Source organism: Petaurus breviceps, unplaced genomic scaffold, assembly GCF_028583685.1.
Source record: "Petaurus breviceps papuanus isolate PSGF00001 unplaced genomic scaffold, PetGlider_PUasm1.0 90535, whole genome shotgun sequence".
NCBI classification, from domain to species: domain Eukaryota; kingdom Metazoa; phylum Chordata; class Mammalia; order Diprotodontia; family Petauridae; genus Petaurus; species Petaurus breviceps.
In genome coordinates this window covers 1,066,187-1,087,594 of record NW_027187270.1, presented here as the reverse complement: position 1 = coordinate 1,087,594, position 21,408 = coordinate 1,066,187, and the positions used below count along the sequence as shown (strand labels likewise).

Sequence of the window (21,408 nt, the reverse complement as noted above, 5' to 3'; positions counted from 1 at the left end):
CCCCCACCCCTAAGCTATCATGTCAAAGAAGAATATTTAAGCTAAACTGACAGTGACCTTGTATATGCCACTTCCTCCCCCCTTCTTTCTCTTTCTCTTTTCCTCCCCCTACACTGAAGGAGGGAAGAGAGGTTTTCTCATTGTGATGGGAGTTCCCACATTGGCAGTTTCCCTTTAGTGATTAGAGAATCATTGATTTCCAGTTGGAAGGTATCTCAGAGGTCATTCAGTCCAATCCCTTCAGTTTGCAGATGAAGAACTGAGGCCCTGTATTCAGAAGCCAAACCTTAGAGCCTGTTCTTCCAGGGGTCAGGCACCACAGCTTGAAGAAGCCTGCAGAGGAAATTGAGCTGAGACAGACATGTTCCTTGCCAAGTTCCTATGCAGATTTCCTAGGAACTCAGCCGAGCCTATGAAAGAACTTGAGAGAGCAGTCTATCCCATTGGTAAACCATCAAGGCAAAAAAAAAAAAAAATGCCCTAGCTGGGTGACATGCAGTCCTTCAGAGAAAGACTAGGTGTTCTGCATTTAAATTTTTGAGCCAATGGAATCATTTTCATGATAATGAGGCCTTGGAAAAGAGAAAAGTCCTGAATCCATTTTATGCAGCATGTATTTTTTATGTATCTGCTATCTGCCAGGTCCTTTGCCAGGTACTGGGTCTACAAAGTCAAAAATTAAATAATTCCTGCCCTCAGGGAACTTATATCATAATAGGAGGGGGTGAATGATATGCATGTAGATAACTAAATACGAAATCTGTGTAAAATAAATACAAAGTCATTTGGATTGGCAGAGGGCTCTAAAAATGGGGGTAGGTGGTTGAGAATGATTGGGAATGGAGGCATTTGAGCTTAGCTTTGAAAGGACTTAGGGATTTCAACAGGCAGAGGTGAGAAGGGATAGTACTCCAGGCATTGATAAAGACATGAAGGTGGGAGAGGGAATGTATATGGAGAACAGCATGAAAACCAATTTGGCTAGAATGTAGAACTAGAGAGGAGAGTAATGTGAAATTAGTCTGGGAGCAGGTAGGTAGCACAGTGGATAGAGCACCTGCCCCAGAGTCAGGAGAATATGAGCTCATATTCAGACACTTGACATGAGCTGTGTGACCCTGGGCAAGTCACTTGCTCCCAATTGCCTCAGTCAAAAAGAAAAAAAATAGTCTGGAAAGATAGATCATAGCCAGATTGTAATGGGCTTGAAATGTCAAGTAGAGGAGTGTGTATTTTACCTTGGAGGCAACTAAGAATACTAAAGTTTCTTGAGCAGGGTAATGACATAATTAGATGTGACTTAGGAATATACAATACTTAGGGATTTAAATCTCCAATTATAGCCATGTTTTTGCCTACTTTTGTCTTCCAGTTTGAAAAAATATTGTCTTCTAGTATACAGATAGATAGTTGCTATGTTGGTTGGCACATATGACTACAGAAATGTTAGATTCCAATCAACAACAACTTTTTTAAAAATCTGCCTTTTTCTTCCTCTTGCTCCATCATCTTGCTGTTGAATGCTACACTGTCAAAGGTAGAAGAGAACTTAGAGACCATGTAGTGTAATCCTCATTTTGTAGATGAGAAAACTGATGCACACAGAGAAGAAGTGACTTGCACAAGGCCACAGAGCAAGCCGGTCACAAAGGCAGAACTAGAACTTTCCAGGCCAGTGTACTTTCTATCTTCCCATCCCTTCTCCTACCCCAATCTCCTTTGTGATTTTCTCTATTTTAGAGAAAGGATCCATAGGGGCTGATAACTATGAGGGAGAGGTAAATGCCAAAGAGAAAACCAAAGTTATGAACCTGGTATAGTGAATCAGTTGGGTAGTGCTATAGATAGAAATGACGAAGTCAAAAGGATGAGTAAGCTTATTTTGGAACATGTTGTGGGGCCAGTAGGAGAGGTTGAGATGCCTAGGCAATTGGAGTGGGGTGGGTGGTCTGGAACTCAGAAGTGAAGTAAGAATTGGAGATATAAATTAGGAGGTCACCTGCAGAGAGGTGGCAATTTGAGCAATAGGGAATAAATGAAATTGACAAGGGACAGAGTGTAGAGAGAGGAGAAGGGGGCCAATGGGAAGAAAGGTATGTTGATTTACCGCTGTAGTGTTGTGAAATGGTCCAACCATTCTAAAAACCAATTTTATGCAAGAAAAGATGCTGAATTGTACAGACCCTTTGACCAAGAGATCCCACTATTGAGACTGTATCCTAAGGTGGTTATTGACAGCAGGAAGGGACCCACAGGAACAAAAAAAAATGTTCATGGCAAAACTGTTTATGATAATGAAAGCAGGAAACAAAATATGGGTCAAAAAAACTGAGGAATGGCTGGACAAATTGGGATATATGAATGTAAGGGTATATTGCTGTGCCCTAAGGAATGAAGAATTCAGACAAACCTGGGGAGACTTATAAGAAGGGATTGGGAGGGAAGGAAGATGAATGAAAAGAACAGTCTCCACCACGACCTCAACCATACAAACAAAGTCAAAGGGATTAGGCAAAAAATCCCTGATCAATTACTCCAGTTAATGTTTTTTTTTTTTAAACAATTGGGGTTAAGTAACTTGCTCAAGGTTATACCGCCAGGTGTTTCTGGGTGGGTGCTAAGCGTCTGAGCCCGGTATTCATCTCGACTCCAGTCAATGTTAACTACTACAAGGTCAAAGTTATAGGGCACAGCCCTCCTTTCTGTAAACAAAGGATGCTTTAACTTAGAGGAAATGTACTTCGTGTTTTTTTATCTGCTTCAGAAGGTTTAATTGTATCAAAAACAAAATGAAGGGATACATTTTAACAAAAAGAAAGGAGAAACAAGGTCTGAGTCTTACAGAACATTGACAGTATGGTTGATTGGCAAGATGAGGGAACCAGCCATCTGAGAGAGAAGGAGCAATTAGAGAGGTGCAAATAAGTCTAGGAGAACATGGTGTTGAATATGAGGAACGAAGGGCCTACTTAGCCAGGGACTGTGTTTAATAGTGTCAAAGGCTGCCCAGGGATCAAGGGGGTTCAGGAATGAAAAAAGGGGCATCAGGTTTGGTTAAGTGGTTGTTTGAAGGAGCAGTGTCAGGAGGGTAATGGGGACAGAACCCTGATTGGAAAGGGGTGGCAGAGAGAGTAGTTTGTGAGGAAGATATTGAGCATAGATGGCTTTTTGGAGAAGCATAGCAGTAAGGGGAAGAGAGAGATGGGATGGTGGTGGAATGGGCTAGGAGCGTCCAGACATTTGGATTTGAAAGATCTGGGAATATTTGTAGGTAGATGGGAAGAAGCCTCTCTGGCCCTCAATTTTCTCATCTGTAAAATAAAGGGGCTGGAATAGATGACAGTTAGGAGTCCACCAGAGTGAAAGTTGCAGAGGGGCAGATTTACATTTAATTGCAGGGAAAACTTTCCAGCAATGAGAGCTGTCCCCAAGCGGAATGGGCTGTTGCTTGGGGAGGTAGAGGGTGACACGAGAATCAGGCGCTGGCAACCCTTCTTGGGCTGCCATAAGGGTACCCTGTTACTGGTCTGCCCTCTTCCCCTCCTCCACCTCACTCTGGGCTGCTAGGGGGCTGGGGTGTGGTTGGATGGCGCCCCCAGAGCCAGCCAGACAAAGGCTGTACCGCCCCTCCCTCCCAGCCCCACCCTCGGGCTCTCTGCCGCAGCAAAGTCACAAGGCAGAATCTGGCCTGGCTACCGCCTTCTCCTCCAATCACGGCCAGCCCGGTTCTGGCCCTCGCCCCAGCCCACTCGCTGCGGTGCCAGCCCAGCCTCTTACGAGCCTTCTCTTTGCAGCACTCCTCTCACCCCACCTAGCTCCAATCAGTGCCGTCCGCACCCCCTCTCCTCTTCTGTGCCAGCCACCCGCTCCCGAGGCCCGCCCCACGCCTGCCGCGCGCTGCGTGTGCGTCTACCTTCGTGCGTGCGTGCGCGTGCGTGCGCGGAAGGCTGGTTCGGGTGTTTGGGAATCTCGTCCTCTCCTGCCTCCTGCGCCTCCCCCTCCTCTCGGGGAGTCCACTGGTCGCTCTCCGGTGTCCTAGCGCACCTCCTGGTCCTCTCGGGCCCCCCTCCTCCATCTGCCCCTCACCACTTGCTCTCCAGCCATGCTCTGCGGGGGCTCAGCGCACTTCCTAGCCCTGGCTTTCACCTCGGCGCTCCTGCTGCACGGAGGTAAGTCTGGCCCGTGGCCGGGTCGGGGGAAAGGGAAGGGGAACAGAGAGAGAAAGAGGTGTCCCCCTCCCCCAGCCGGCCGGCCCGCGTGACGTCCACTTCACAGGTGCGCGCCGGCCTGGGCCCGAGGGGGGAGGGGCAGGTTCGGGCCGCTTCTCTGAGCGCAGCAGAGCTTCCTTCCCGACTGCGGGCAGTCCTGCTAGCCCAGCCCGAGACTCTGCCAGAGGGCGAGTGGGCGGCCGGTCAGACCCAGCTCGGACTTGGTTAGCCAGGAGGGAGGGAACGAGTTAGCTAGCCTGGCAGGTTGGCGTCCCAGCACGGTGTGCCAGAGCGAGGCAGGCGGGCAGCCACCTTTGGGGCATCGCACCTGGGGGGAGGGGAAGGGATGAGGATCTGCCTTAGCCCAACCCCTGGAATTCTGGCCTAAGTGAACGAGTGAGTGGGATGCCCATGACTTTTGTCTCCTAAAAATTTCCCATGCTCTGCCACACTGCCCAGCTATCAGGGGTTTTGGGGGCAGGCAGGTTGGAAACCCTTGCCTTGAGCATCCCTGTCTTTTCCCAGCCGCAGAGGCATGACCTGAGTGGGGCCAGTGCACTCTGAAAGTCCATGCTGCTGCTGCTGAGCAGCTCGGGACACCTGTCTCAGCACATTTCTCTTATTGTTCAGCCGATGGGAGGAGAATGCACTAGACTGGACTGTGCTCCCGCCCTGGCTCTAAAGCATTGTCCCTTCTCTTTATGGTGCCACATATGTGGAAGTTCAGTCGTTGCATTGACAATGGAGTCACAAGCTGTTTGGAGAATGAACGAAATACAGGGGAACCACGGCTTTTTTTTTTCTGCCCAATGCACCTTCCACGTTTTCAGAGGCTGAAGAACTGTAATGACCAAATTCCACATTGGTTTTCGGAACCATTAGGCTTGGGAGGTAGAGAAGTGGGCACTGGCCGTTTTAGACTGGAACTTTAGTGATGAAAATGACCCTTTACTTCAACCCCCTCATTTTAAGGAGGCCCAGAGAAGTGAAGTAATTTACTCAAGGTCACATTGGTATCAAGTGGCATAATAGAGGATTCAGATTTAGGTCCCCCGACTCCATATTGAAGCTTTTTCTGCCTTTGCAGGAAAAATACGACTTAGCATTTCTTGCCTTTTTACCCAGTGTGGAAAACAGTTTTCCTGATTAGAGGCCGTGCTACCAAGTCTGCTAAAGTGACCTTAGGTAGAGAAAAGATGGACTGATGATTCATTTCAGTTTCTGGCTTTAGAATCAGACTTTACCAAGTTCCTCTGGGTTCAGTGAGGTCGCAAATAGCTAAAGAATTCCTATTGGCTGTTTCTAAACTTGGACTCTCTCCAAACTGCTCTATTGAAATAAACGAAGCTTAATAAGTGCTTGCTGGATCAAATGATCTTAAAGGTTTTGTCCAGCTGTAAGGATCTTGGATCAGATTTGTGAACTTTCTTTGTAACTGTTTTACTTGGCAAAGACTTCAGTTTACCAGGAAAGCCTGTGTTGTTTTGCCTCAGAGTAATTTCATGTTTAGGTCTAATTTTCAGAGGAAGTTAAGATGAGAAATCCCAATAGGACTCAATTCTCAAGTGATTACTGAAGCCAGTCACAAAGAGAATAGCTCCCTACACGATTTGAAATCCTGTCAGGGTCTCAGTGCAAGGAAACTCGGTTTCAGGTTCTTAAGACTTAAAAAGGGAAGAAAAGCATTCCTTTTTTGGTCTCTAATTATGGATGGTAATTATTGTATTATTAGTTCTGGAAGTCCTTTGAAGACAAATTACCAAAGGGTCTGGGGGCTCCGAGCAAACCCAGGGACAGGTTCTGGTTAAGGGATACTGGTGTAGGATGCAATCCTGCTTGCTTTATTTATTTATTTATTTGCTTTTTGGAGGGGCTTTTGGGGTTAAGTGACTTGCCCAAGGTTATATGGCTAGTTTTTTGTGTTAAGTGTCTGAGGCCCGATTTGAACTCAGGTCCTCCTGACTCCAGGGCCAGTGCTCTATTCACTGCGCCACCTAGCTGCCTCCTGTTACTTTATTTATTGCATATTTTGAAGGAATGAAATGTTTGTCATGAAGGAGATATCTAGAAAGCTGAGGATTTACAATCCTTTTTTAAGGACTAACATTTTAACCCTTTTGGGTAGACATTTCTGAAATGTAGGATATACTCCTCTGCTTTCTTAGAGTATACATATTTCAGTACTTAAAAAGATAGGATTTCATTAATGCATCTTATAACCCTTTCATACTTTTTTTATATGAAACTGGATCTGCATTTCATACTGTTTGCTTTTTAAAAATGATCATTTCTAAATACTGTTTTCAAAATTCCTGCTTGTTTGTGCTTCAGAACTTCTTTCTGTCCATTAAAAAAAATCCCCATTTAAATGAGTATTTAAAAAAATTCCCATTGGTCACACTCCACCCCCTCCTTCCACCAATTAAAAACTTAAAGAGAAAAAAAACCTTGTAAGAATTAAGCACAATCAAAGTGAATCCATGTACTGGCCATGTCCAAAAATATGTCTCTACACCTTGGGTCCTTCACTTTTCTGTCAGTAGGTAGGTAATATGCTTCATCATCAGTCCTCTGGAGACATGGTTTGTCTTTGATCAGAGTTCTTCAGGCTTTTAAAGTTTTTTATTAACAATGCTATTCTGCTCTATATATGGGCTTTCCTACCTCTATGCCTTAGTGCAGAGGTGTCAGATATTTCAGCCTGATTAAAATCGAATTGGGAAATATTTAACGAAATAAAAAAATACAATAGAATATTGATAATGTTAATATGTGGTTTTCTAAGTCAATATGTGCCCTACAAAGATCCTTACCTACAGTCTAGTGGCCCCCTTTTCTATTTGAGTTTGCCAGCACTGCCTTAAGTCTATTCTCTGTTCTTCTTGGAATGTTCTGCCTTCCCCTTCTTCCTGTCCTTCAAGAACCAGCTCACATTCAGTCTTTTTGATGTCTTCGGGGGTAAGTCTGTAGTCAGATATGCCTTTTCCTGGTGTAGCATTTTCTTTGTACTTCCTTTGTGTATTTATATATTATTTTATATTGGAGTTTTGTGTGTGCCAATTCCTTCTCTGCTATGGTGTAAGCTACAGAAGGGGCTAATTTCCTTTTGTGTTTCTCCCTAGTGTGTGGCAGGTGTTTTCATGTAGAGGTACTTAATGTTTGTGGAAGAGAATTCATGGCTAATCCAAAAGCTCAAGAAGAGAAAAACAAACACACTCTTGTTACTTTGGGCTTGGTTTTCATGCACTTGGTTTTGCAAACTGGGGAATTGAACTCAGCAAAGCACAAACTTGATATACTAATTCAGTGACTGGAAATGTTTTGATCTGTAAGTCATTCTCACGTTGAGGGCATTTTTTGGGGGGGGAAGGACCACTTAGGCCACTGGCCACCATATACCTTTTGGGGTAAAAAAAAAAAATCTATCCTCTGGGTACCTTTTGGTACCTCTGAGCTTTACTGACTTGGTCCTTGCCCAACAGAGGATGCTGGGTGCCAATTACAGTTTTTTTTAAATTAATAGAAGCAAAAATAACTGATAGAGAAAATATATAATGACATTCTTTCCTTATCCCACACCCTGCCTCTTTGCTGAAAGGAGGCATGTATCTTCATTATCTGTTCTTTAGGACCAAAATTGGCTGTTATGATTATTCAAAGTACAACTTTTTTTCCATGTTCTTCTCATTGACTTTACTGTAATCATTATGTATATTATTGCTTTGGTTCTGGTTGTTAAATTCTACATCAGTTCAGACAGATTTTTGCATGTTTCTCCTAATTTACTTCAGGAAGCATTGATTAAGCATCAGCTTGAGCCAGGCATTGTGTTAGGCCTTGGGAAATTTGTTTTTGTTGTTGTTCTGGGACCTGTAATTTCATAAAATTCTTGGTGAGGAACTTCCCCTACCAATGCAGATTGGCACATTCATGAAGTTTAAAGTTTTAGAGGGTTTTCTAGGGCCACTGAGAGGTGGTGACTTGCCTACTTCTTGATAGACTGGGCTCTGAGTTTACAAAGACAAAAAAGAAAAAGCTCCTGATCTCAAAGAACTTACATTCTGCTTGGGTAGGAGGGAATAACATGTATACATAAAAATAATCTAGAATACATGCAAAATAAATAGAGTAATTAGGTGTGGAGAAGTAAAGTGTTGATAACAGAAATAATCTGAAAAACCCTCTCATAGGAGATGGCTTTTAAACTCCTCCTTGAAAGGAGCTAGGGATTCCACAAGGTGAAGGTAAGGAAAGAGTTACCCCAGCATGGGGTACAGGCTGTGCAAAGTCACTGAGGCAGGAGATGGCATCATGTGTACTGGGAACAAGTAGACAGAAGCATAGAGTTCTTGTGGAGAATATTGTGGAATGAGTCTGGAAAGATAGTCTGGAGCCCGACTGGGAAAGACTTTACATGCTAAAGAAAGGACTTTATATTTTGTCCTGCAGGTAAGGAGCCGCTAGAACATTTTGAGCAGAAAAAAATAACTTGTTTAGACACATGCTTTAGGAATTTCAATTTGGCAGCCACTGGGAGTAACCTTTGAAAAGGGAAAAGATTGGCTGCAGAGGGATCCATTAAGAAGCTAATTCAGTAAAGTGAGAGGTAATGAACCACCTGAATTGGGGTGGTTGGCTTGGTCAGGGTAGAAAAGGGGTTGACTGTAAGAAATGCTGAGGCAGAATCACTAAACTTGGCATCTATTGTTATATTGGGGTGGGTTAGTGAGAATAGAGTACTCTCTGAGTACTTTATGTTGTCTTTTGTACATATTTTGTATTTACTTATATATGTTCATGTTATCCTCCCCCCCCCCCCCCTAGAATGTAAGCTCCTTTAGGGTAGGGATTATTTAGTTTTTGTCTCTATGCCTAGTATAGTACCTGGCACATAGGTACTTAATGTTGAATGAATAAAGAATATTCCTGTCCTCAACAGAAATAGAGAATGGGGGAGGGAGGGGTCTAGGTTTAGGGGGAAAGGTAATGTGTTCTGTTTTGGACATGTTGAGTCTGAAATGTTTATGGGACATTTAGGTAGAGCTGTTCAGCAGGATGTTGGAGATGTGGAACTGGAGCTCAGGAGAGAGGAGACTGCTAGATTATGTATTTCTTATTGAACAATAATCTGTTACATACTTAGAACACAATGTGTTCAACATTTCCCAAACGATTAGTAACCTACTTTGTTTCCAGTTCTCTGATACTACAAAAAGTGTTGCTATGAATGTGTCTGTATGTATTTATATACATATCTATGTATCTGGCTTTGATGTCCTGAATTTAATTTAACCTTTTTTTCTTGGTACCTCAGAGCTATTGTTAGGAACTTCAGTAGTTTGTTAAAACGTAATGTCTCATGGGGCTGTGGAGGTTTGTATGTATATATGTATGTGCATGTATATGTATGTATGTGTGTATGTATATATATATAAGTGTATTATATATGTGTGTATACACACTCACAATCATCTCTTACACATTGCAACTTTTTCCAGTATATCTTGGGTCAGCATAAGTAATTACTGTAGTATTTTGTATTTTTTAAATGTCTTTTTCATATTGTATTTTTACTGAACATAGACCTACATATAGCTTATGACCCAATACTTAACCCCTGTTTTACAGTAAGATACTGTAAACACCATATAAAAGAAAAAGGAAAAATTCAAACTTTTCCTGAACAAAGGGAGGGCTGCAGATTTTCTAGATGGGGGGGTACTGTTCCCCTAACCCCCAGATGTGGAAGGTATAACTGAATAGCTTTTTCCCTTCCATTAAATGGCATCAGATTACTGCACTCAATTACTGTCATCTTTTCATATTTCACTTTCCTCCTTTGCTTTCATTCTTATTACTGTGGGCTGGGAGATCAGATTGAGCAAATGGCTTCACATCTCTGGGCCTCATTTCCTCATCTGGAAAATAAGGGTGTTGCCTTTAATCTATGATCCTGTAATAAAGATTGTTGAAAGGGTATGTAAAATAAGGTTCTGAGCTAGGACCTGAAGCTTTTTAGATAAGCAAAATACTTGAATGTTTGAATTCCTTGTTGGTCCTTCAGAAACTTTTTTCTCTCTTATTTGTTCATTGATTTTTATCAGGTTTCCAACTCGGAAGAGAAGTGAAGGCAAAGTTACTTGGTTTATACATTCATATGAGGTAGCTTATTGAGTCTATTTCCTATCTGTGTTTTTTTTTCTTTCCTGATTCCCTGTTACCAATGTTATAAACCATATTTTTGGACCAGATGGAGTTTAGGGTTTATTTAAATTGTTTTTGTCTCACCATCATCTGAGTTCAATCTTTTACATGATTGGTTAATTACTATAAAAGTATCAACATTGTCTATCATGATTTTCCTGTGGTAGTTGTGGTTTGCAGAAAAAAAAAGGCTAGAATTAGATTGTGATGAATATACTGTTCTTGGAGGAGCTGACACTGTATTCTCAATCCCAGTAGGACTGCTTAGAGTTGTGTTACTAACAGTGGGAATGGGTTTGTCCAAGGCTGTTCATGTTTTTACTTGGCCATCCCCCTGGTGCCCCCAAAAGGAGATGGCTTTTGAAGGTTAGGAGAACAGTCCTATGGGCTGGGCAACAATTTACAATGCTTTATAAGTAGCATTATATAGTGGAAAGAGTGTGGAACTTGGAATAAGGCAATTTGGGTTTGAGTCCTAGCCAAGATCATACTAGCTGTGTGACCAGGACAAGTATCAACCTCTCCCAACCTTGGTGTCCACATCTGTAAATCATTTGTCCTACCTGCTTTACTTGATTATTGGGAAGAAAGTGCTTTGCAGTTCTTTAAGTGCTGTAGAAATGTGAATTGGTTAGTAGTTCATTCATTTTGCATTGTGGGGTGGGCATTATGTTTGAATCACCTCTCCTCTTATGCTTATCCCAAAGACTTGATGCCATATTCAGGAAACATCCATATGTTCTAAAGAGATAGCTGGGATTTTTGACATTTCCTCAGTAGCTTTATTCTGAATTACCTTTCCAAATTATAGGCTCCAGACCTCTGTGAGAATAATAATTCTAATGTAAAATTAACTAGGATGTAAGTAGAGATTTGCCATATTGGGTAGACTCTTAAGGAGCCTTGGTATCTGTGTTGCTTGTATTGGACAAGCAGGCCAGAATAATCCAACAGAGTGAGTCTGGGATAGATCATTCTTGTCTCCCTCATGGAGGCAAGATGGAGTTTATATAAAGAAAGGTTCTGGGAGGGATCTAGGGGTGGTCTAGAGGAGGAATTTGGGGAGGGTCTTGAGGAGGAGTCAAATGAGGTCAGACTCCAGCAATGAGAGATTAAGGGTGGGAAGTAGCTGGAGGCTACCTGGAGATGATGGACAATGGAGGGCTAGGCTAGTTTAAGGGTAACAGATTTGGGTATAGATATTTTGAGAGGATCAAGGGTGGGGGGTAGCTGGACTATGGAGGGCTAAGCTAGTAACCGAGATTTAGGCCTTAAAGAGTGGGGATTTTGCGCTTATGTAGCAATTTAAGGCTTACATTTTTTGATATATATGAGACTTGGTGACTTTCAAAGAACTTACCTCACAGCAGCTTTGTGATGTTGGTAATGATGTTAATGTTTCAGAGAGTGAAGTGACTTGGGCCTGGTGACAGCTTTTGTTGGTCTTCTGACTAATTCCATTGTTCTTTCCTTTTACAAATGCTTGCAGATGTCCCTGGATAGAGTACTGGGCCTGGAATAGGTAAGGCTCACCTTCCTGAGTTCAGATCCAGCCTCAGACACTTCCTAACTTCGTGACCCTGGGCAAGTCACTGTTTGCCTCAGTTTCCTCATCTGTAAAATGAGCTGGAGAAGGAAATGGCAAAACCATTCCGGTATCTTTGCCAAGATAACACAGATTCAACAAAAAGTCTGCTTGCTTATTTATTCATTTATTTATTAATTTCATTTCATTTCATTTTTTCAAAAAGTCTAGCCTCTTCATTCAACAGATGAGGAAATTGGGGCTCAGAGATTAAGTGACTTGGCCCGATGTCATACAGCCAGTAAGAGGTGGAGCTAGGTTTCCTCTTGGTTGGGAAAGTATTTTGGCTGTAGCAGTGTCAGAGATTGTTATTAAATTTGTAGTAGCCTCTGAACCGCCCTGACTACTTCTAGTTTAGCCCTTATCTAATCTATCCTTCACTTCCTCAGATACTCAAATGGATTTATGATCTAATGTATTCAGGAATTCCCTCCAGTGATGCAGAACTCTGGCCATCCATGCCTGCTGGTTTGTGACACTTCTCCATGCTCTTCTGAAAGTTTGCACAGGGCTCTTAACCCACTGTACTGGAGGCCTTCCTCTCTTTTTCCCAAATCATGAGGCTGTCAGAGTACTCTGGTCATCCACCTGTCATTCTTGACCTTTTCGATGTGATCAGTTCATCTTCTCTTTTTGTCATTTGTTTCTTGATGACATCATTTATTCCTGCTGTCTTTAGAGTTCCTTGTTAGATGTGTTGCTGTCCACTCATCTATCTTTCTGTGGTTCTTTTTGTGATGCTTATCTTTAGTTCCCTGGAGACAGAAGCATTCCTGGTCTCACTGTCATAGACTTCTATCAGTAAAATATTTATATTGAAAAGATGGGCCTTTGTTGTTATGGGGAGCTTGGGACCAGTAAAATTGCCCAGTAATTCCCCAAAAGCAGTCCAACCCTTTCTTCTCTTTTTCAAATCTGAGTCCAGCTTATCTGTACTATTTATCCTGTATATATAGTTATACACACACACACACAATATAGCATGCCCATACAGATGGATGTTGAAATCTGGACGATTGATGTTTCTTATTCATTGGTCTTTCCTGTGTGATGGACAGGCCAAACTCCTTTGAGTGATTACAGATCTCTTCCAGGAGGCTCTGTAAGGTCTTTGGGCTTGATGCAATCAACAAAATGTCATCTCTAAACAGGAGCATCTGGAGGAATTCAGCATCCACAGGGAATCCTTCCTTCACCTTGACTCTGCACTGGATCTTCATCATAGTGGCAAATAATTTTGGTGAGCATACATCTCCCTGTTTTATACCTCAACTGATAATTAATTTCAGAGAGTTATTGAAAAGGTTAATTTTTGTTTTTATGTCTTCCAAAAAATCCTGAATGATCTTGATATATGGATGGGGAAACACCTTATGTTAAAGAATCTTATAAGATGGATGTTTTGTTGTATGGAACTGAATTCTTTATCTTTTAATAATCAGCAGTAAGAACAACAATATCTTTTATTCTCTACATCTTTTAATCAGTTGTGAGATAGTCAAGTTGTGGTCTATTGCTGAGTACCACTTGCAGCAAAAGCCTCCTTTTTCCCTACTAACACCCCCATTGAAGATACCTTCAGTTGATGTAAAAGATGACCCTAAAAGATTTTTTCCTAGATGGAGAAATAGACAAACAGGTTAGTAGTTATTGGTGTTTTCTTGGTCACCTTTTTTGGGTATCAATAAGATTTGAGGGTTTTTTTTCTCCTAGACTTTTGCTATTTTCTCCTTCAGATAACTTGGATATTGGTCCCAAATGCTTTCATAATTGCATGATCTCTTCTGTATATACTTGATCCAATCTACTACCTTCCTACATCTTTGTTCTCTTTAGTATCATTTCTAATTCCTCTGTAAGTATCCTAGGGACTTGTGATAATAAGCTTGTTAAAGTGATTTTTGCATATCTTTTCTGTTTTCTTTTTTTTTGTAATCTTCTTTACATTTTTATCTTTGACTTTGCTTTGTTGGTGTTCTTGCCAAAGCTTTCTTTATATTGTTTTTTTTCCCTTCACTGTTTCTCTTTGTGCTGTGAGATAATACCACTTATAATTGTCTTTTTTTAGATGAGTTTATATTCTAATCTGGTTTTGCCTTTGGGTAACCATCTCTTTCCATTCATCAAATAAAACAATGTTTGCTGACTAAGGCAATTTTTAGAGGTCTTTGGGTCTTTACTGTAGCAATTAATTTGCATTAACTTCTGAATGAGATTATAATCATCATAGATATCATTTCTATTATCCATTTCCCATTTAAAATGTTTTTTCCAGTTTATTTTTACTTTTCAGCATTCACTTCCATAAGTTTTAGATTTTCTCCACCTCCCCTCCTCCCTTCCTCAAGACAGTATGCAATCTGATACAGGCTCCGCATATACAATCAAACATATTTTCACATTAGTTGTGTTGTATGGAAGAATTAAAATGAATGGGAGAAACCTTGAGAAAGAAAACAAAACAACAACAAAAAAAGAAAATAGTCTGCTTCATTCTGCATTCAGACTTCTTAGTTCTTTCTCTGGACGTGGATGGCATTTTCCACTATGAGTCTTTTGAAACTGTTTTAGGTCCTTGTATTGCTGAGAAGGGCTAAGTCTATCAAAATCAGTCATCGCACACTGTGGCTGTTACTGTGTACAGTGTTCTCCTGGTTCTGCTCACTTCACTTAGCATCAGTTCATATAAGTCTTTTCAGAAAGGTTTTTCTGAAGTCTACCTGTTCTTCATTTCTTATAGATAGCACAGTAGTATTTCATCACATTCATATACCACAACTTGTTCAGCCATCCCATTTTAAATTTTTAATAGCTTGTTTAAATAGTTTAGGTCTTTATCTTAAATTTATACCATATTTTTTCATATTGTTAATTATAAATTCTGATCCTAGCTCTGACAAGTCAATGGTTTGACTCTAAACATATAGCTGACTTAGAGATAGCTCCCATTTCAATAAGAAGTTTTTTCCAGTCTGTTAAAATATAGTCAGTTTTCCTCTTTGTGATGTTCTTTAATACTCACCATGTTAAGTGCTCCCAAATTCTTTTTTCTTCCTCTCATTTTACCTCAATTACATGTAAAAAGTTTTTTAAACATTTGTTTTTTAAAATATTGAGTTCAAAATTCTCCCCTTCCTTCCCTCCACTCCTAACTTGAGAAGGTAAGCAATTTTATATAGATTATACATGGGCAATCACGTAAAACACATTTCCATGTTGTTGAGTCATTTTTCAGTTGTGTCCCAAATCTTTGTGATTCTATTTGGGGTTTTCTTGGCAAAGATCTTAGAGTGGTTTACTATTTCCTTCTCCAGCTCATTTTACAGAGGAGGAAATGGAAACAAATGGGGTGAAGTGACTTGCCCAGAGTCACACAGCTAGTAAGTGTTTTGGCATCAAGGAGTCCCTAGGTACATTACAAGAGCAATCCCTTCTCTATGGTTAGAGAATGTTTATTGTATGGTTTATTTCTAGGACTTGGCTCCATTCCTTACATGCTTCAGAAACACAAGGGTCTCTAAGATCTTCAGTATCCTATAACCCAAAGCTTCGCTTTAAAAAAGCCCTACCATCCCAAAGATGGTGTAGAAAGAGGAAGGAGGGATAGCTGAGGTCTTCCTTACAACTACTTCAGAGATCTTTTGAGAGTACCAGACTAAGTAGTAATTTGGGAATTCTTTTTTATTTATTTATTTCAGTTCCAAATTCTCTCCCTTCTTCCATTTCTTCCTCCACCCATTGAAAAGGCAGGAAATACAATGTTCATTGCACAAATGAAGTCATGCAAAATATATTTCCTCCTTAGCCATGTTCTAAAAAAAAGAAAGAAAGAAAAAATATGCTTTAATCTGTACTCTGAACCCAGCAATTCTCTATCTGGAAGGTGGATACCATTTTTTTTTAAATCATGGTGGATCTTTCGCTGTTGACTATCTCTACAATATTGCTGTTGGTGTGTAAATTGTTCTGGGAATTCAAGGAGGAACACAGTGAGTTAGTTTTCTAGTCCAGGTCAGTTTAGGGACATCCCTCTTATATCTAGGAGTCTCTCTGAAACTATTCCCAATTTATCTTGGTCTATACCTTGTTTGTACGTAGTTGTTCAAATGTTATCTCCTCCTTAGACTAAGCTCCTTGAGAGCAGTGACTGTTTTTTGTCTGTATTCTCAGGCTTTAGCCTAATGCCCAGTATATACATAGTAGGCACTTAATAAATAAATGCTTGTTGACTAGCTGACATATATTCATGGAGGGAACTGTGAGATTAGGTTATAGGGTGAACCAGTGAAATAAATGGGAGTCCCTGCTATATCATTGAAGGTCTCTAGAGCAGGGGTGGGGAACCTGTAGCTTTGAGGCCACATGTGCCCTTCTAGGTCCTCAGCTGTGGCCTTTTGATTGAGTCCAAGTTTTACAGAACAAATCCTTTTATTAAGTGGTTTTGTTTTGTGTAGTTTAGAGTCAGTCAGAGGGCCACACTTGAGGACCTAGAGAGCCACATGTGGCCTCAAAGGCAAGTTGCCTACCCCCTGCTCTAGAGCTACATCTGCTCACCAAACTGCTTGCTCTTGCCTGCCTGGTCAGAGACCAAGCCCTGGAGGATTTAACCCTTCCAGCACCGTAAATACTGCTCTGGGTTTCCTATTCCCTTGATTGGTGTTTACCTCACAGGGCCTTCTATGTCTCTGTTGGCTCCCACCTGGGTTTTACGTTGCTCCTCACCTGTTTTCTTGCCAACCATTTTGTTGTCCGATGTACCTTCTAGCCCACCCTCTCCAGTTTTGGAACCTTAATCAAATCAATACTGCCATTGCTGCTGGAAAGGGTGGGTCAATGCCTTCCTCTAGTTCTACTCTCCATCCTTCTAACTTTCCCAACCAAAATCCCCCTCCTTGAGCCCCATATCTCTTTGTGTGTTTCTTAGAATTTATATTCCTTGAGGGCAGAGACTTGTCTTTGTTCTTGTATTTGTATCTCCAGTGTTTAACAGAATGCTTGGCACTTAGTAGGTGCTTTTTCATCTGATCATTTCTGCATAAAGCTGTAGTGATTGCCAGTCACACGTGACCTTGCTTCTTCTGGTGGTGCTGGTCAGTATTGGGTATAAGACAGGTCTCTCCACCAAACATTTGATCCTTAGCCACGTTGAAATGTTTATCTTTGATTCTAGATGAGAATGTGGAATAATGGAAAGAAGTGTACTTGGAATCCAAAAATTGGGTTTGAGTCCCCATTTCAGCACTTTGAATTGTATGACTTGGATTAAATCACTTCACCTCTTTAGACCTTGGTTTCTTTATCTGTAAAATGAACATAAAATGTTTTCTACCTGCCTCAGGGTTGTTGGGATCAAGCTGCCTTATAAAATTATTAAACTGCCTTATAAGAGTAGAAATCCTCCGTAAATGCTAGTTGCCTCATTTATAGGCATAGTATATTGTCTTCTATCAAGGAATCTGGCTCTGTGGAATATGGCATTTCACTGTATTTCTAATTTCTCCAGAGGCTTTGCACAGGTTTAGGGGCTATCTGCCTAGCTCTCTCTGAATGAAGACTTCTCATCTAGATATTGCAAACTGCTGTGAGGGGCTGTGTGTTTATTGGGGGTGGGAGGAAGTGGGGGAAGCTTTTGTTGGATCCTGGCTGCTACCTTTAGGGGAAAACAAGAGAGGTAAAACCTAGCTCTGTGTGTCTCAACTGTGGCTCCAGAAACCTACCAAGTAAGTCACAAGTATTCTATCCACTAAACGCTTTGACGCTTTTACTGTAGTTAATATTAAAACACACAGACACACATAAAGAAAAAAAGTAGGCCAGGAGGAAGAAATTATTTTTGTCATCCAGAGATTTTGCTGGGAGAAAGGACAGCATCCAAGAAAGTAGTAGATGTAGATTGGAGAGAGAGAGAGAGAGAGAGAGAGAGAGAGAAAGAGAGAGAGAGAGAGAGAGAGAGAGAGAGAGAGAGAGAGAGAGTGTGTGTGTGTGTGTGTGTGTAGGGGGGATTCTTTGCCAGTTGCAGCAATCTTAGGAGACTTCCTAATCACCTAAAACCAACCATTTGTATGATAGTTACCTTTTTGTCCCTTACTTCTTCTCTGGCCAATAGGGCACCTATTGTAGTATCCTTGAACTCAAGTGGAACACTTGCACCCAATGGTAGAAGCAATATCTGAGCATTTAGGACCTTCTCAAACGCAAATTACACTACTTTTTTCTTAAAAGATATTAAGACCTTTCTTGGGACTTGCTTGACTCAGGGGACTAAGGGCTCAGACTGTTGATGTCACTTCCTCATCATCCTGGGACAAAGCCACCACCAATAGCTGAAGGGACTGAGCTTGGCTGGTGGATTGTAATGAGCGTTTTGCTCAGCTGGGTTCTCAAGGGGTTCCCAGTGCCTGTCCTTCTGCTATATCTAAGCAAATTTTCTTTGATTAACTGTTGAATGACCTACAGGTGTTTGATTTTGGGATCTAAATTACCATGAACTTGGCCTAAGTCAGTTTTAGTCCTGAAAACAGTTAGTATATGATTGATGTTGCAAAGTATTCTGGGGGGGGGGGGAGGGAGTCAGGACACCTAACTTTAAATCCTAGTAACTCTGCCACTTAGTTGCTATGTGATTGTCCTGTCACATAGCAAATCCTATCCCCTCTCCGAGTCTCATTTTCCTCTTCTATAAAATAAAGGGTTTAGGCTAGATGACCTCCAAAGAGCAGATGGAACACTTTGTATGGCTCTGTGAGCTCCTATAAGAATTTTACCATCTGTGTTCTTGAAGTGAAAGAAAGAAAGAAAGAAAGAGGGAAGGAAGGGAGGGAGGGAGGGAGGGCCTTAAACTTGGTTCACTCTGAAGCTCATAGATTGTACCATCACAGGTCCCTGCCCAAGCTCTACTTAATGGCTGTATTTTGGGTCCTCCTGGCTTAGAGTGAATGTTTACAGTAACTATTTCTCCTTGAAACAGCAACCCTGAGGGTCTTCCCCTCCCAGCTTGACTTTTTTCTTTTCTTTTTTTCTAATTAAAGGGGCCATCCCTTGATTCATTTCTTAAAGAGACCTATTCATAGAATGGGTATTACCTCACTTTATACCTGAAAAGGTCTTATCTTAAAAGGGCCAGGGTCTCTCATTGCATCCTGGGTCATCTCCAGTCATCCTGATGAAAATCTGGTCACTGGATCCCAATGGCTCTGGAGGAGAAAGTGAGGCTGGTGACCTTGCACAGTCCTCCCTCACTCAAATCAAAGTCTACTGCAAGTCATGGCATCATTTCTGTGATGCCATGGTCCTCTTTGTAAATGAAAGACAAACACAACAGCCTTGTCCTTGAAGCCAAAACAGTGAGAGTTCTAATTAAGGCTGGTAATAGTGTATTTCTAGTAGTCACTATGCTGCATTTATATTCTCTATCTTTCCTCCCCATGGTACGCACATCGATCTGGCCAGATGGCTTAGTTGATCAATAAATAAATGGATACTGGGGGGGATGGGGAGAGACAGATCAGGACAGAGAACACAGATGGGCAGAGAGGAGGAGAGGACATGGGAAGAGACTTAGGGGCATGGAGTCCCTCTTCCCTCCTTTTCTTTCTGTCTTCTTTCTCTGCCCTTGCCTCCTTCTTTTGATTCTTCTCTCTGCCCTCTTCTCTTTCCCTTTCTTTGCCCTTCCCTTTCCAGCACCTCCTTTCCCTCAGCACTTTTATATCTTCTTGCCTCTCCCTCTTATACTTTCCTCTTTCCCTCCTTCCCCACCCCTCATACCATGTGGAACCTTCTGCCCAGTGACCAATTGTATGAAATTGGCTTGTGGGATCTAATGGGTTCTTTCCCTTTGTGCTTTATCTTCTTGATGATTTCATTGCCTTTTCCAGTAGATCATGTTTGTAAGTCATGAGTTTTGTTTTCCTGAGAGCTGACAGCCTCATCTTTCAGAAATTGTTGCATCCTGGGTTGCTTCTCATCTTTTGCAGCTTTTAGACTGGACCCTGCTGAGAGAATGTGCACTTATTTTAGAATTAGCCCAGGCTACATAGGGATATGCAGTAAAATCTGTTCTCTCACCCCTTCCCCAAATAAGGCATTGAAAAGCCAAATAGAAGTGATTTATTTTAACTGTTGTTTCAAATGAATTGGTTTTCACTCCCCCTTCCCCTTTTTGGGGGGTTTCCTAGTAGGGGAAAATGTTTATTTTATCTCAGTGAAAATCTTCCCCTTAAAAAAAAGTTTATTGCTTTTTTTCCTCTCAAACTTTATTGCTTTTAAAAAACACTGCTGTCATTTTGCAATTACTCCATACTCCAAAATTGTGCTTCTTTTAAACAAAACGAATGGAGATGTTGGCTCTGTCTCATAGCATATTCCACATTCTGTACCCATGTCACCATCTTTTTACTGAGTGGAAGGAGCTATGTGTTGCTTTATCAGTCCTCTGGAGGCAAGATTGATTATTGCATTCATCTGAGTTCTACTGTCTTTTAGTGTTAGTTCTGTTTACATTATTGTGAATGTTGTTTTGCTTCTGCTTACTTCACTTGGCATTGCTTCATACAGGAGATTTGAAGTTTGTTTTGAATTAAATTAAATATTTAAGTGCTTATCATGTTGTAATGCCATGCTGTAATGGGAATGTAAATTTAAAGATCTTCCCTGCCCCTAGGCTAAAGTGCACCTGGAGCCTGGGGTAGGAGGCTTGTTTTTCAGTAGATACTTTTTGATTGGCCAGTGGGTCCAAAAGGTTGTTACATTCTCTGAGCCTGGAGAAGGCTATATAACCCCTGATGTGAGGCTTTGTTTTGGGGCTCACTTTGAGAAGTGTTCTGTGATTTGATCAGATGAAACTCTGGAAAGCCGTTGTCCAGAGGGCCCCCACCCCCCCTTGAAACCCAGATGTTGTTTGGTATGGATGTAATGGTTGGACAGTTTGGAAATCGGTCTACTTGATCTGTTTTTGTCTTGATAATTCTGTCTGTATACTTTGAAGTTCGGGGTGCTGACCTTTTTCCCCTGAACTAGGTAAATGATACATATCTGACTGATTAAAGTAAGCTTGTTAACCCATTTTGAGTTGCTTTCCTTTAACAAAGCAGATCCAAGAACCTGTGCTGGCAGCTACCCTGGGGACGCTTGGGTGCTTGCTGCTACACATGCACAGATTTCTAGAAGAACTGCTACTGTGAACAGCTTTTTTTAAGGTTCTGATTACTCAGTATAGTGATCATTCTATTCCATAACAAAAGCTAAACATCCATGGAAAATCAAGGTACAGCATAATTCAAAATACAGCATTCACCATATTTCAACTTATCACAGAAAATCACAATATAATATTCACAACATAGCCTCAAAGTAAAATACTCACTCTTAAGTTAATTCAGCCAGTCACAAAGTAGTCACTCTTAAGTTAATTTA

At 41.3% G+C, this 21,408-nt stretch overlaps 1 protein-coding gene across 1 annotated transcript in view; it reads left to right on the top strand.

Moving 5' to 3' along the window:
- Positions 1–3,414: 3,414 nt before the first annotated feature.
- The window catches only part of LOC138142140 (uncharacterized), a 56,275-nt gene continuing 38,281 nt past the window's right edge, over positions 3,415–21,408 (top strand). Inside the window, exons 1-3 of the mRNA XM_069063121.1 lie at positions 3,415–3,456; positions 3,568–4,169; positions 13,149–13,237. Of these exons, the coding sequence (XP_068919222.1) occupies positions 3,415–3,456; positions 3,568–4,169; positions 13,149–13,237 (733 nt within the window). The remainder of the gene's footprint in view (positions 3,457–3,567; positions 4,170–13,148; positions 13,238–21,408) is intronic.